The following is a 16,469-nucleotide window of genomic DNA, read 5'->3' on the forward strand; positions in this document are numbered from 1 at the left end:
CAAACACCAAAGGAGAGACAAGGTCCTTGAGTGACATGAACTGGGGGCAGGCTGACTCCAACTCCAAAGTGGTGGATGGAAAGTAGAAGCATTTGCTTAACTTCTGTCTAAAATTGCATTATTTTCAGAGTGAGTTTTATATTTTTGAAACAATTCATAGTTTGTCATTCAGGTTTATGCCTCTGCAGTATACTGAGATACAACCTCCTTGTTTGGTGACACTGACATTTTCCTGTTCCTCACCTCGTGCATGTGTGAACAATTGCTTCCTGGATGGAGTGCCCAGAGAATACAGGAGAACACTTTAGTTTAGAACTACTACTCAAGATACATATTTCTGAGCTTTCTAGTCCTGTGATTTATGACATTAAGTTAATCTTGTTGAATCCAGATAAAAGGTGCTACCCAAAACCTGTCAAGGTAATTGTTCTTCTTTATCCTCTGAGACAGGAGTCCTTTGTGTCAAATAAGCATTTTTTAAATGTTCCACCATAATGTCCTCCTCATCTTCAAGATCTACATCTTCTTTCATCTCCCACCTGAAAGAAAAAAAACATTTCATTAATTTTAATGTGCTTTAAAGTAGTCCTTAGAACAAGTAAAAAAATACAGAACTTGTTTTTATCAATGCATTGCCCTCCCCAGCCATGGTTACACCAGTTGAGATTACTGAATCACACAAAATACAACCCCCAAAAACCTTGCTGCATAGAACTTGGCATGGACATAAGGCAATTGACAAAATTTGTCAGAGCTACTACAAAATCTTACTTATATTTACTGCAACAGTATTTTTTTTTTCCATTTTATGTGTCACACACACATTGGTAGAGGTGGAAACCTTGTAAAACTTGCAGAGAAAAAGTGGAAGAGCTAACACACATTTTGGAAGTTAAGCAGATGCTCTCAATACTCTCTAAGTTTGCAGTGAAATGTCACCACATGAAGTCCAACCCAAATATTTAATGTGAGTTGTCATAATTCTCTGGCAGTGACAGTACTATTTCACAAAATACTACAAAACTGACTGGCTCTTTGTTTCTTTAATGATCAAGTATAACGATCTAACCAGAAATAAATGACATCAGATTCTTCCTTCCCCTTGTGAATACTCATTTCTAGTTTAGGATTAAGAGCTAATACCACTAAAACTGCAAAAGTGAAGGACTGTGAAGATGATTTTTTTTTTCAGTAGCAGTCAAATATAGAACCTTAAAAGTCATGCAATATTCTGTTAAAGAAAATCAGGATAGTAAATGCAGTGCTGATACGTGGTCAGGCAAACTTGGTATCACTCCAGTTATGCCTACACAATGGTCACTTCTGTGGCTCTACCTCTTTTACAAGTTCTGTGGATACTTAACAGTTTCATATCCCTTTAATATTACTCTCATTCTGTTCTATGTAGATAATAAAGTGTAGGCTCCCAGTTCAGACCACCTTAAGACAAAAAGGTAAAACGCCAATACTAAAACTAGAAATCACATTGTCAAGTATTAAAACCAATAGGTTATAAATGAGCCATAGAATGATGCAGAAAAGTAGGAGATGTAAAAAGTCAGCCGAACAAGGACTGCTTTTAGGAAACTGTCAGGAGCAATACTTTAATTCTGTCCCCACACTTCTTAGGTCCTCATTCATACTGCAAAAATCAGAAGTCATATACAAGTTTAGATTGGTGAATAAATCAAATATAATACAGAATGGTGGGATGACTATATTTCATTCCTTATGTTTGCAAGTAGAGAACAGTCATCACTGGCAATAGAGCATGGTGTACACTTTGTATCTATTTACAAGTTTACTAAAACCAGAAGGAGAACAAGTGTAGTAAAAATCTCGTTGTTAAAAAACAATTAGAAAAAATATACTCAATGGACATGCATAAATTAGCATATATCCTTCACACCTTTACCTTAAAAACTGAATCTGACAACCATTATAACTGCCTGAAGGAGTATCAGAACAAGCAAAGAACACTATGAATAAAATTATAATCACTGAATGCCTATGATCAAGGTTTTGCAATAATTAATTTCCTATTACTCCACTCATATGTGACTGCTATCATACTTAACCTTATGTGCATATTAGCATTAGGTACAATTAATTGCTATGTCTGTCTGCTTCATTCTCTGGTTTATGATATAAAATCTGGCTGCATGAACCTTCAGTGCAAGCATCCCCAGTGAATACTGTTTAACAGAGTGACTAGTTTTTCCTTTTTCTTTTGGTAATGTACCTTCTCTTCACACTTAGGAAGAGTTGTGCAAGCCTTAATTTGAATTTATGATCCTCAGCCTCACTACCACACAAGCTGAAGGAATAAATTTTAATTTGATTTGTTGCATATTTTTAACTAGAGGAGCTGTTTGCTTAGAAGGACTGTCACATCTATGGAGACAGAAGGCAGAGTGTAGCATTAGGAGTGACCCAAAATCATGTATTCCATATCTTCTCTACATGAATCCATGCAAGGTAGTTTACTATTTCTTTAAGACCCTGAGTTGGAAGCAGAACCTCTGTGTTTTACCACGGTTCAGGAAAACGGGAGGGGTGCTGGGAACAGACACGTGGACCTCTTTGTTTTGCTCTTTCCGGACTCTGGAGAACCTAAGAAAGTGGGGCGCTCTGGCAGGCTGCTGGCCACGGCCTCTCAGGAACTGAAGGAAAAAAAATCAGACAGCGACCCTTGCCACGGTTGCTATAACAACCACGGATTTTGGAGCCCGGGAAGATAAGATGTTTCTCTGGACTTTCCGCCGCTGCTGCTCAGGACAGCCGCCGGTCACCAAGGGTCGGAGCCGCTCCACAAGTGTCCAGCTGCTGAGAGGGTTGTCCTTACGTCTGCTGAGAAGTTTGCTCTGGAGTTTCAGCAGCACTGACTCCTTCAGGAGAAAAATATGTTTTCTAGGTTTTGTTTTTTTCCCCGCTGTCATTGTTGCTTGGGGAAGGAGGCATTTGGAACCACGGATGTTCGTTCACATGGTGTGTTCTTGCGTTTGTCCCCTGTCTTGGCCGCATGGCCCACAGAGTGAAATCTGCACCACTTTGTCTGTGTTCCCTGGGACAATTCAGGAGACCACCTCTGCATTTGTGGGTGAGGGTTTAACTGTTTGCCTCTCTATTTCCTGGTTATTGCTGTTTTCTTTTAGTGAACTGTGTTCTTCTTTTTCACTTATACCTCTTCTCATTGGTAGAGGGGATAGGTTGAAAACTAAGGGGGGAAGTTATTGCAGAGTCTCTGTCCTGTAAAATAGTCTTAAACTAAGACATATTTGGCACCAAACTAAAAGGGGGTCAAGAGAGAAAGTGAAAAAATACAAAATAATTTCTGTATTGGGTACAGAACTCCCTGGTCATCACATTGCTTGGTGTGGTCATGGCACTATGGCTCCTAACTTTGTATCTAAATCCAAATACATGGAACCATCTGCCTGTGATAGTGCTCTTCTTTGGATCAGGTAGAGGAACCAAGATACAGTTGATGAAGTTTATGATACCAGTTTATGGAAGGATAATATCAAAGGCAATGAAGATAATTTGGTAAATGTATTCATTGTTGTTTGCTTGACCTGATCTGGGCTGCTGTCTCTGGGGGTTTATTAATAATCACACACAGCCTGTAGGGGGAAGAGGAGAAGATGATTTTTCCTTTTGCCTTTCACCTTTCTCCCCTTCAGGTCTGACACATCACCTCTTGAGAAACCTGAATTCCCTCTGGATGCTAAGGACACCATATTCGTCTTGCTGGTTCTGCTCTGTCTTTTCTGTACAGTCTACAGCATATTTGGAATCAGGATGGAGATTTCTAGGGAGGTGTCTTGGAGTGATTTATGATGGTATTCTATTCCATGGTCCTCTGCTTTATGCCCAAAAATGGTTGCTGTATCTTTAAAGCCTGGGACTGGTAGTGTGTGGGACTGGGGACGGGGGATCTTTGGGCTTTTGGTGGGCATTTTTGAAGCCTCACTTTCCAGGCATTCCATGGCATTGTGCAGTTTGGCTTTGCTTGGCTAGCTTAATTTTGTTGGCCCAGGCAAAAAGCTTTTCCCTCCTCTGGCTTAGAGAAGCTGCAGCAGCAATCTTCCATCTGCCTTGAGGTGAGCTCAATAGCTGCTGGTCCAAAACTCCAGGAGTGGGACTGGCTGGAGCAGGGCCACCCCATTCCAGCCCCAAACCTTGGGGACACTGAGCCAGGAAGAGAAAAAACAAAGATGCTCCAGCCCAGCTGTTTGTGTGCTGTGGAGAGGAGGTCGATGCCAGAGAGCCACTAGGTTTTTGCCTCCTTCTGGAATTAGTCTGTGGAATATCCACTATCCTCAGTGTGAAAGCCTGTGCTGTCTCATAGCATGTGTCATGGAGTATAGTTTGGAAGTCTCCCTCTGAACAAATACAAAACTCCGATAAGGTAGCAGAATATTTGAAATGAAATTGCTGTGGCAGTTCCAGAAAGGGGCAACTTATTGCTCTGTGCCGGGCCCTACTTACCGCTTACTTGCATGCTTCTTGTTACTATACAACAGCAGCTACAGCCAGAAGAGATGGAGAGTAAATTGGTGGATGCCACAGTCACTCAGGCTGCAGTTAAACAAGATGGGCAGCCTAAGTCAATAGCAGTGGCCCCTGTCCAATGGAGGAAATGTAAGACCAGATCCAGTTGCCCAGTAATGTGACCATGGGTAGTGTTAAGGCAGAATGTTCAAGGGGAATGTCCCTTCAGTACATCATGCCAACAGTACTACCTGGAGTAATCAGATCACTCTGATTGTACAGCAAGTTCAGAAGTTCAGATGAGAAATCCTAATTACCTCGCTGTCTTGGAAATTATCACAAACTGGCCTGAAGGGAGCATTTTGGACTAGCATCTGAAGAGGAAAAGGATTAGGTGACACATGCTGAGAAGGCCCTACCAGCCACCAGAAAGTCAGAGGTGACACATTCTCTTCACTGACAGTTCCTGCCATATTGTAGGGACAAGTCAAAAATGGAAAGCTGCCATAAGCAGCAAGCTTATGGAGCCCAAGCAGCAAGTCACAGAAACTACCAAAGGACAACATGGATCAAGTCAGGATGCAGAGCTGAAAACCCATCTGATTCTGGATATTGCAAATTGAGAGAAGTGGCCAAAACTATACCCGTACACTGACTTGTGGATGGTGGCAAAAACTCTGTGGGGTGGTATGATGGAAAAAGACCAACCAGCATTGAAGAAGGAAATTTGTCCAGGCTGCAAAAGTCTGGCTAGACATTGCTGCTAGGGTAGAGAAGCTTGTCATGTGGATGCCTAGATTCCTATGAGTCAGTCTAATGAGGAGCATTGCAGCAACAAACAGGTGGATTGGGCTGCCAAAATTAAAGGTAGATCTGGACTGGCAACATGAGGTAGTTATTTCTAGTTTGGTGGGCCCAGGATGCCTCAGGTTATGAGGGAAAAGATGCAACATGCTGATGGGTTTGTGACTGAAGGATGGACTTAACCATATCCCAGGTAACCCATGATTGCAAAACATGTACTGCCTCAAGCAGGCCAAGCAGGTAAAGCACATTAGTACAGGAGACAATGGGCTAAATATAAATATAGAGAGGGCTGGCAAATGGATGACATCTGCAGCAAATCTACCCCTGCAAGCCCTACGTGCTCGCAATGGTAGAAGCAACCACTGGATGGCTGGAGACCTACCCTGTGCCTCACGCCTCTCCTGTGGCAACACGGTGTCCCAGAAAGAATTGAGAAAGACAGTGGGACTCATGTTAGAAAGAACCTCATGGACACCTGGGCTGGGGAACATGGTATTCAGTGGGTGTATCACATTCCCTATGACCCATGAGCTGCTGGGAAAGTCAGTGCAATGGATTGTTAAAAACCACACTGAAGGCAATGGGACGTGGAACCTTCAAACATTGGGATCTGTGTTTACCAAAAAACACCTGGTTAGTTAACGTCAGCAGTTCCACTAACCAAGCTAGCCCTGCTCAGTCAGAATCCCTGCATATAGCAGATGAAGACAAAGTCCCCATGATGCATATGGTGCATGTTGGGATTAGTCCCATCTCAAGAAAATGCAAACCCATCCACGTGGGTTTTTTTTGCTTGATGACCTGGTTACACTTGGTGACTAATACAGGGGGATGGGGAACATTGTGTACCTCAAGGGGACCTGATTTAGGTGAGAACCATCTGTAACGTTGATTTATTTGTGTAATATTGGTTGTTGAATGCCACTGCCACTATACATCATAAAATATCCTCAGCAATGAATACAGACTGCTCAAGTTGCACCAGTAATGGACTAAAATAAACTCAACAAACATCTTGGGGAACAGTCAGTGACCACTTAAATAATACCTGTATCAATATAGTTATCTGTACATGTATATATGGCTACAGTTGAAAGGTATGAACAGCTGAATGCCATGTGCATGGTATAGAATAAGAGGTGAATATATAATGTCTTGGGTACAGAGTTGGAGTTTTCAGTGCTGTTTATTATAATTCCATTCACAGCTGCCATGGGCATGGGTTTTGGCAGAGATAATGCCACGGCTGGAACAGGAAGGGGTCTGTTTTTGGTCTGGCTCACCAAAGTGAACTGATCAGCAGACCCAGGCACTATATGACCTGTGGGTCTCTTCCTGCTTCCAAGCCCTCCAGGACATTTCTGCAGGACAACTGGGCTGAGAAGAAGCAGATCACTCCCAAGTTCATGGTTCAAAAATGATAGCCCCCAAAGTAACAGATCCAAAACTGCAGGCAGGAATGTTGGGCCAGTTTTTTTGTGCCCAGTGAGACAATTTTCCTCTTCCCCAGTGGGACAGCAACCTGAGGCAGTGGCACTGACACCAGCTGAGTCTGGCTGAGCTGAAAGGGAGTCCAGCAGGTGGCAGGAAGAGGCAGGAAGTGGTAGGAGTGACATCCCAGACATGCACCCGTGCTGTCACACAGAGGGAACAGGAAAACTGGCACTGCAGGCGTGAACCTACACTAGACAAGGCCAGCACATCCCATCTGCCATCAGAATCACACCATGACCCCTGGATTCCTTTTTTTTGTTTGTTTGTTTGTTTTGTTTTGTTTTTCCTTCTTCCAGAGGGGAAGGTGTAGCCAGGAGAGCCTCTCTACCATCTTGTCTTTGTCCTCTGGGGCACATGTGCTTCCTGGGTGGCAGCTGTCTTGTTTTCTTTGTTCCCAGAGGAACCAGTTGACTCAGCACCTGTGTATCTAGTGATTTTTGTTTTCTTTGTTGTTGCTGTTTTCTTTTAGTGAAATGTTATTTTTTTCACTTCTATCTTTTTGCACAAGGTAGAAGTGTCTCCTTATTGGTAGACAGGGATAAGGGAGCTAACATTTCAGATTTTCTGCACCATAACCTTTTCTTAGACTAAGACAAGGACAACAACTGAAAATGCTAAACAAGATATATTCAAAGCAGTTATTGCTGGAGGTGTAATATAGAAATCTAGCAGACTTGGCTAATGAAAGTTTAACAATAAATCAGCAGATTCCTTTTAAAGATACTGATTTCATACTTCTCAGCACATTTCATTGAATCTTAAACAATAGCATTGGTAAAAATTTTCAATATCATCCAGTTTAGATGTTCTTTAGTGTTCACTTTATAAGAAGTTACTTTACTACATTTTGATTTTATCCAAAAGTAATCTATTTTTAAGGCATTTAAGCAGATCCTTCTGTGTGTCTTCTGTGTATTCATTTAACAGCATCCATTAATTAAAGATCTATGAAATGAGCATGACCAACATCTAGTACCTTATTAATTGGGAAATTTTTCCAGTTTTATGCTTTAAGTCTGGGACAATGTAGCTTTTTAAAAGACTACTGGACTGTAAAGAAGCAGGCTGTAACACATGTTTATTGTTTAAAATGGGATGAGAAATTAGCTGTTTGTGTTTAAGGGGAGAAAGTCAATGTTTACTAGTAAAAATTGTTGTCCAAAATAGATGTTTTTACTAGCATATCAAAACTGTGTGACAATTGTTCTGGCAGTAGAAATTGATACAAATCCAACTAGCCAGTTAAAGTAATGTGAATATGAATAAAATTACCATCAGGAATTACTTTCAAAATGAAGACTCACCAAGTGAACAGCCAGCTTGCATACTTCTGTTGTTTTAAATCATTAGTAACACAGCTCTTAGAAAATAATTTCAAATTCAGAGGTGGCATATGTTTTATTTCAATCTGATATAACTTGGAACATTAAATAAAATCAGCATTTTAAAAGGATATTGGAATTACTTGAACCAACCCTTTATACCACCAGCTACATTTTGCTTAGAGTTCATTTAAGCATAAAAAGATAAATTCAAGTGCCCAGAAAGCCCAACTTTTAGTATATTATTATTATTTAAAAGATAGCATATGTTTAGAATAAAATGACATCACCTTTGTAATCTTTAAGGTAGCACCAAAAATTTTCAAGCCAATAGTAACTTGTGACTGTACATAATTAAAAATTTTAAATATATTTTCAAAATATGCTGAAATATCAATTAATGTAGACGACATATTGTGTGAACCTGACATGAAACACTTTCTGTGTTGCAAGTGGCTAATCAAGTTGGGAAAAATGTAGTATTTTTTTCAGATAGATACAGAAAAACACGTCAGCACAGATAAATATAGGAATCACTGAAGTTTTCTGCTGGTCAGCTTACACCTTAGATCATGAGGTCAGAATGACTAGCACTGGGTGGGCATTTGTTTCTCCTCATAAATAAGAAGCAAGAGAGGAAGTCCTGGCCTGCACATCCACAAGCTAACAAAGTGCAAGAGGGAAGTATTCGGTAACACAGGAAGATCAAGTGATTTCAGCTCAGGTTTCCTTAGCAATGTGTCAATGTGCTCCCTTGCTTATAAATACCATCAATATCCATTTCTATAAATCACTACACATAACTATTTTTTGTGATATTTTTGTTTCTCTCTATTAGATTCTACACAGTAAAGAAGTTAAACCTGTTTGCAGAGATGCAGAGAAAAATTTTCAGTGTCCCTGTAAAAAGCATGCTGGGCAGCCCCCCATTATTTTACTTCTTTACAGATTACCCCCATAATGTCTAGAGCATGCATAAAGTTGTTTATCTGACTTTCTGAACTAAGAACACTGTATACTTGTGCAAATGCATATATTTCAAATATATATGCATAGAACATACTTATATGTACACCTATATATATATATATATATATATATATATATATATATATATATATATATACATACATACATACCTACCTATACTCATGCAAGTAACACAGCAATGATACTGGCATTCAAGAGAGCTGATTTTATGGAAGAATGGGGTCAGTAACACTATGTCTAAGCTAAGTGCTTGGAGGTAAATATTCAAAGGATTACATCTTTTCAGTAATTTAAAATAACTTGGTAATAATGGATTGAATTTAATTCTCCTGAGCATTAATACAATTTTTTCAATACTATCATAGAAGGAATGTTATGATTAGAGCTCCAGTGATATTTTCATTCAGCAAATGTGTATGACTTACCTGCCTATGATTACATGATAGAAATGCATCTACTTAAAACAAACTGTTCTTCACATCATTACCTACTTGCTCCTTCTCTTTACCCCTCCCCATTCCATTTCAAATTATATAGCCTTTCCATTATGAATGTTGAAAATCCAGTGTAAATATTTTAAAGGACTAAAGTTTCTAATATGGTTACTGTGGCATATGTATGTTCTGTAAATACAAATACAAGACATATCTGCTGACAAACTATATTTGATAATTTGACAGCGTTGAGGCTTAGGAGTATAAAAAATTCATATTTTGTCAACAAGAAGCTTTCTCCATTTTTTAAGGAGGGGCTACTATGATAGCATAAAAAGATTAATATTTTAAAAATGCAAGGTTATTTTGGCTGTAGTATAATTCCCTTCTTAATGAATTGAAATTTTAACAAATATAAATTTTCTTGCTTTCAGAAGGATTTCTTTCAGTTCATAACTTGCTGAAAAAAAAGTGCAATGTAAGCAGGACATTTAGGGGAACCAGCACTATTGGTAACAAATTGGTATTACTCAAATTTAAGAAAATTATGGGCTGCTAAAAAAACTTGTCCTTTCATGCCCATTATAAATAAAAAAATTTGCTGTTTGGCCTACAGCCAGAATAACCCAGTTTTTGTGAGGACCAAAACTGATTTCAACAAGCCCAAAAATCTAGTTGATGCTTCTTTTTTTTATTTTCAAAAATTGATACCTGTTTGCATAACCCTGTCTCACTCTTCCTGAAGATTCCCAGGGACAGACTGAAAATGCGACAACCAATTGAAGCAGAGATACCATCCCAAAGAAGAGCAAATTAATCTGTAGATAAAAATTTACATAGCCCAACAAATCAATTTCAAACTAGCATACTAAAAAAATGGAGAGGAGATCAAGATAGATAAACAGGATCTCTGTCCACAGTAGGCTTCACTATTGGTCATTCAGGTCTTTCACTGCTAAACTGCAACCCTTTACAGAAACAGTTTGTTTCTGTTTGGAACTGAAAATCTAGTAACTTCCCCCAGTTCATTCCAAGAAAGACAATATTGCCTACATCAGTGTAACTAATATTTACATCCAGAAACAAGAACACCAGAAAAGCTAAGAAGAGAAAGGTAGGTGAAATGATGACTGACAGTTTTGGAATTTCATCATACAGATTTGGCACCTTGCAACCAAATGCAAAGGGAGAGCTCTAGAAGAAATAGCACACCTGAATAAATTGGCAGACCTTTACTTTCTCTGTTTAGTCCAAAGCCACTCTTTAAACTGTCATTAACTGGAAGAAAAAATATGAGTAAACAAAGGTGAATTTAATCTGGTTTTAACCCACTACAAAGACTGGCGACTTTACAGAATAGCATGCTGAGCTCTGGAATGGAAAAGTGAACTAATGGAAAGCATCTATAAAAAGTTAACTTCATACTGCTGCATATTAAATAAATTTTAAAATTATGCTGATTTATTTACTCAAAATATATACACATGGAAATCTTTTAACTGTAAATAGCTTTTACTGTATTTCAAGATACTTTATTTAAAGCAGTTTCTAAATAAGGGAATGAGTAAACAGAAATATGACATAATGAAATAATATATATTACATATCTCAATGTATCTCTTATATACTGTAATTTTTTTCTACTTCTTCATTCCTTAGAAAGTTAAATGCTACAGTTTTGCTTTAAAAATCATAAAATATGATTTAAAATCTTGTTTTAAAAATCATAAGGCTCTAGTTTTCAAATTAACTCAGAATAATTTAAATTGTAATATTTGCTTCACTAGTGAAAGCAGGAATTGAGGAATTTTCTTCTACTTAATATAGAATATACAAAAGGAATTGGCCTGTTACATTATTTTTATTAATCTGTCAGTGTTGCGATATCCAAAACCTGGGGTATATCTGCAACCAGGAAACTCGAAAAAATGTGTTTACAAATTTTTCTGAACAAAAATCAATATGGTGAAGATTTTTTAATAGATGTATAACTTCTTTAACATAATTTTGAAGAGGAAAACACATTTCATAGCTAAAAATCAAAAAGTACCTTCAGAAAGTTTAACAAGTCAGCCTTTGCCAGGCTGGACCACTGCAGCTTTGGTCAGAGATGTGGGGAGAACAAAGGATGGTGTGCAATATGCCATTAGGCTGCAATATCAATATACAATATATGTGAGGATTTGACTAATTCCTTAACACAGAAGAAAGAATGACTGTGAGATAGTTGTATCTTTCTATTTCAAATGACTCATGGGAGCCATGAGAGTGACAGAGAAAGGGCCTCTTATGTGAAGTCCCCAGCTGCCAGGCCCCTTGTCTCTCTGCGTGATGAACTTTAAAAGGTTTGGATTCCATCTAGAAAAGGTTGCCAACAGGTATCTAAATCTCAGAAATCCTCTAATTTATTTGTCAAGTATATCAAAATCATGAAACCATAGAAACATTAATATTGGAAAAGATCTTCTGGATCATCAAGTCCAGCCTTTGACTGAACACTACAATATCAGCTAAACCATAGCACTAAGTGTCATAGTTACTCCTTTCTTGAACACTACCTGGGATAGTGATTCCATCACTTCCCTGGGCAGTCCATTCCAGTGTTTAGCAATCCCTTAGGTGAAGAAATTCTCCCTGATCTCCAAACTGAACCTCCCACAGTGCAGGCCATTTCCTCGTGTCCTGTCATTAGCTGACTGGCAGAAGAGACCAATGCCATCTCACTACACCCTCCTTTCAGGCAGTGGTAGAGTGACAGGGTCTCCAACAAGCAGGAACCAGCACTGGCCTCATTGAACCTCACACCACCAGCCTGGGCCCCTTGGCCCAGCCTGTCCAGATCACTCTGCAGAGCCTGCCCACGTTCCAGCAGATCAACACTCGGCTCAGCTTAGTGCTGTCTGCAGACTTATGGAGGGTACACCCACTGAGGGGATCCACACTACCAATAAAGACATCAGGCAGCACTGGCCCCAGTACTGAGCCTTGGGGATTCCCAGTAGTGACTGACCACCAGCTGCAGCACCATTCATCCCCATGCTCTGGGCCCAGCCTTCCAGCCAGTTCTTAACCCAGTGAAGAGTGCACTTGCCCAAGCCATGGGCTGCCAGCTTCTCCAGGAGAATGCTGTGGGAGACAGCATCAAAGGCTCTGCTGAAGTCCAGGTACACAACATCCACAGCCTTTCCATCATCCACCAGGCACGTCACTTGGTCATAAAAGGAGATCAAGCTGGTCAAGCAGGTCCTGCGTTTTCTAAACCTGTGCTGGTTGGGCATGATTCCATGGTTGTCCTCTAGGTGCTGCATGATGGCATTCAAGATTATCTGCTCCATAACCTTGCTGGACACTGAGGTCAGGCTGACAAGGCTGTAGATCCCCATGTCCTCCTTCTGATCCTTCTATTGGATGGGCATCACATTGGATGGTCTCCAGTCATTTGGGACTTCCTCAGTTAACCAAGACTAATGATAAATGATGGAGAATGGTGCGCAGTCAACTCTACAGAAGTCCCAGTTAGAGGTTTTGTTGACAATCCAGATACTAATTGGAAATTTTAGACCATTTAAAAAAATAGAAGACAGGTGGAGCCTAAAATATCTTGAAGTAAGTATTATTTAATGTCATTTTCAGCATTTTAAACAGGAATGTTAACTTATTTGCAGCTGCTTACACATTTCAGGAGAACATGGCACTAGGCAATGGGAGTATATCAACACTGACTAGGATAGGTCTGAGATATCAAAGAGATAAAACCCATAATAATTCATTGCAATACTTGAACTCCTAGTAATGCAAGTATTTCTGAAGATCGGAAATCAGCACAAAGCTCTGTGCTTTCATACAAATAATAATTCCTGCAGAAAGAACAGTCAAAGAAATAAAGAAATTAGGGATATTACAATAAATGAGACCATGAAGTCAAAGTTAGGGCAACATTCTCTCTTTTTTGAAATTCTGATTTTTTCTACATTCCTGCTTAAAATTAACAGCATTCTGGAGCACCATGTGCACTTTATTCTGGGATAAAATATTAAAAGACTAAACAGTTGAAAATATATTGGAATTGTTTTAATTATTCAGTATTTTTAACAAGCTTGACATATTCGGAAATTACAAAGAAACTTAGGACCATAAAGCCTACTGTGTCTGCTGCAGCTGGCACCTGAAATGTCTACTTCACCCTAAGTAGCAGTTTTTCTGATTCCTAATATCTGAAACAGTCACAGACATGGCTGAAACCATGAAGATAGATGTGGACACTGTGTAAAAGTATTATTTTTTTGTCTAAATACAGTATGTCGTCGTGACTGAGTCACCTCTGAGGAAGAGATGATGTGCCTGTAATGGCTATTGAATATTCTTACAAGCATAAGAACTTTTACAAGGCTGTAGAATCCCAGAGGGTAAGGGGCTCCAGCACCAAAAGCCAGATGGCTATGGAACCACCATGGGAAAGAACAAGATGTGGCTGCAGATGGCCATGCAAAGGTAGGGCAGCACCTATCCAAGACATACATCCTTGTCCCAGTCCCTAAGGCTAAGTAGAACACAGCACAGCACAACTTCAAGAATGGAGACCAAGAAGTTGGCATGTACTACAGCGGGGAACAAGGCCATCCAGGGCTCCTGAGATCTCCCACACATTTCCAGAAAGATCTGAAAGTTACCATGACTGTGCATGGTAACTAATTTGCATAGAAAGTGAGATGGCTATCCTCTGGGTGGGGAAAAGCTGTAAGAATGTACCCCCACTGAGACTGCATGCATGCCACATGCCCCTGGCCTTTCCATTGGCTACACTGACACTGGAACTGATTGACTGACTGATTGATTGCCCTCCATTTTCTATGATAGTCTTGTAATTTATAATAAAATTTGGTGAGTTTTTGTAGACTCTGAATTTTGTAATTTCTTTTGAGCACAAGAATCTACAAATTCTTGGATCCTCCCTTTCTCCTAAGAGTGACATGTCACACAAGTCAAACACAAAATGATGACAGGTCTGGCTCATTTTTATCCTAAGCTTCTACAAGTTGTGGTTAAATAAACAGCACACCTACATTAAATAGTTACTCCCAACCAACTTTTAACACCTCTATTCTCTTTTTCAGATGTGGACATACTGGTGCTTAAAACCCAACTGCAGTGCTGCAGAAAACAGAAGTATATTTTCCTGTCAAAAATACTCTACTTCTTTCTTATAAAAGATGTGTAAAAAGAAGAAAGGGTATTTGTATAGAATTTCATTCTCTGCCTTGAAATTTCTTTCAACTATAATGCTGCATACTCTAAAATCCATATAGAAAAGTCATTAGAAGATCAGGCAATGTGGGTACCATGGAAAAGACTAACTTAACACTGGGAAAGTATATGTAGAAAAAAGTACAATGGAGTGTATGTAAAATGCTTTTAAACAGTTTAATAAAATCGACATCATGTCAAAGTAGGAGAGGAAATGCTACATATGTTCATGTATACATGGTGTAAGTTTTGCCCATGTTTCTGCCAACCAAAAATAACCTCCTCTCCTCCTTATGTCCACCACTACCGCTGTAAATTCTGTGAATTTGATATCATCTGTAAGAAGCCAAAAGGGAAGGCAGCATCACTGACACAACAAAATATGGAAAAGGCAGGAACATGGAAAGAGACACTCTTAAGCAGTACCTTTCTTTTTGGCAAAGCTGCTAGATTTGCACACAGATCCATCTTGAAAATTTGCAAACTAAGAATATTCACACTTCCAGAGAAGCAAGCTGCAACTCCTTGCACAATACAGCAAGTTAAAGAAAGATAAGGGGAATTCCTTCTGGTATCTATTCAATAGACTGACCTTCCAAGACTGGGCTATTACTGGACTAAGTAAGTAAAAAGTTTTAAAACTAGAACAGTGTATTAAAAAATATCCAAAGATAAAAGAAAGGGCAAATAAATATATAAATCACAAACAGGTCAATCTTAGAACAGATAATGAGTAGAGTATTAATCTTGAAGAAATATATTAAATGGATGGAAATACAAGTAAATAGGAAAAGTAAATTATACAATTATTTCAAATACGAAAATATTTTTAAGACTAATAGCATTTAACAACTTCATGGAACTAGATGAAATCCACACCACCACCACCACCCGCCCTCCCCAGAAAAGAAGACATGAAGATAAAAGGAACAAAAACCTATATGCACAGAATGCTGGGTGAAACAAAAATACTTATATTAATCAGCACAGATTATTTGTTTATACCAGAAGAAAATTGTGTCTGGATTAATATTCTTAGTATCTGTAAATGGTATTGCAGATCATAAAGCTATTAGTCATGGAAAAATCAGTGTTTTCTAGACAGAAGTATCAACTATAGAAATTATTAACTCATAAAATTTTTTTACAAAAGTGGAAGAGAACCACAATTTTAAAGGCTCATGACAAAATGGTATTATTTTTTTTAAGTATGCTTCAATGTAAAAATATAAACTCAAAGAACAAACCACCAAAAAAAGTTCTAGTAACACATCTAGAACTCCACCTGGTACTACTACACTACATAGCAGTGCATAGCAAAATAGAATGGGTACCTTCTGGAAAATTGCGTAGAAATCTGAAAACAACTATTTATTGGACTTGATAATAAATAATGTTCAAAATAAAAAGTTTAAGTACTTAGAAGAAAAGTCCAGTAGACATATTCTCTGACAGAAATTCAAATATCTTAAGCTTTTTCATATGGCAGTACACATCTTCATACAAGCTATGAAGATGACAGTACACATATGCTGTTGTACAAGTATCTCTTTGCAAAGCATGAGTGCAAAAACCATTTCTCCTTGCACTTAAAATATGGACAATGAATGAAGCAAGAGTAATTTAATAGAAAGAATAAATTTTCATGTTCTTTTGCAAAAGGAACAGGGGAATTTCTGAACTT

The 16,469-nt window shown here is 38.7% G+C and overlaps 1 protein-coding gene across 2 annotated transcripts in view; it reads right to left on the minus strand.

Moving 5' to 3' along the window:
- Positions 1-415: 415 nt before the first annotated feature.
- Positions 416-16,469, minus strand: part of KIAA0825 (KIAA0825 ortholog) — a 203,510-nt gene continuing 187,456 nt past the window's right edge. For both annotated transcript variants that reach the window (XM_062512691.1, XM_062512692.1), the window contains exon 20: positions 416-539. In XM_062512691.1, coding sequence (XP_062368675.1) covers positions 416-539 — 124 coding nt within the window. The remainder of the gene's footprint in view (positions 540-16,469) is intronic.

Source organism: Cinclus cinclus, chromosome Z (assembly GCF_963662255.1).
Source record: "Cinclus cinclus chromosome Z, bCinCin1.1, whole genome shotgun sequence".
Taxonomy (NCBI): domain Eukaryota; kingdom Metazoa; phylum Chordata; class Aves; order Passeriformes; family Cinclidae; genus Cinclus; species Cinclus cinclus.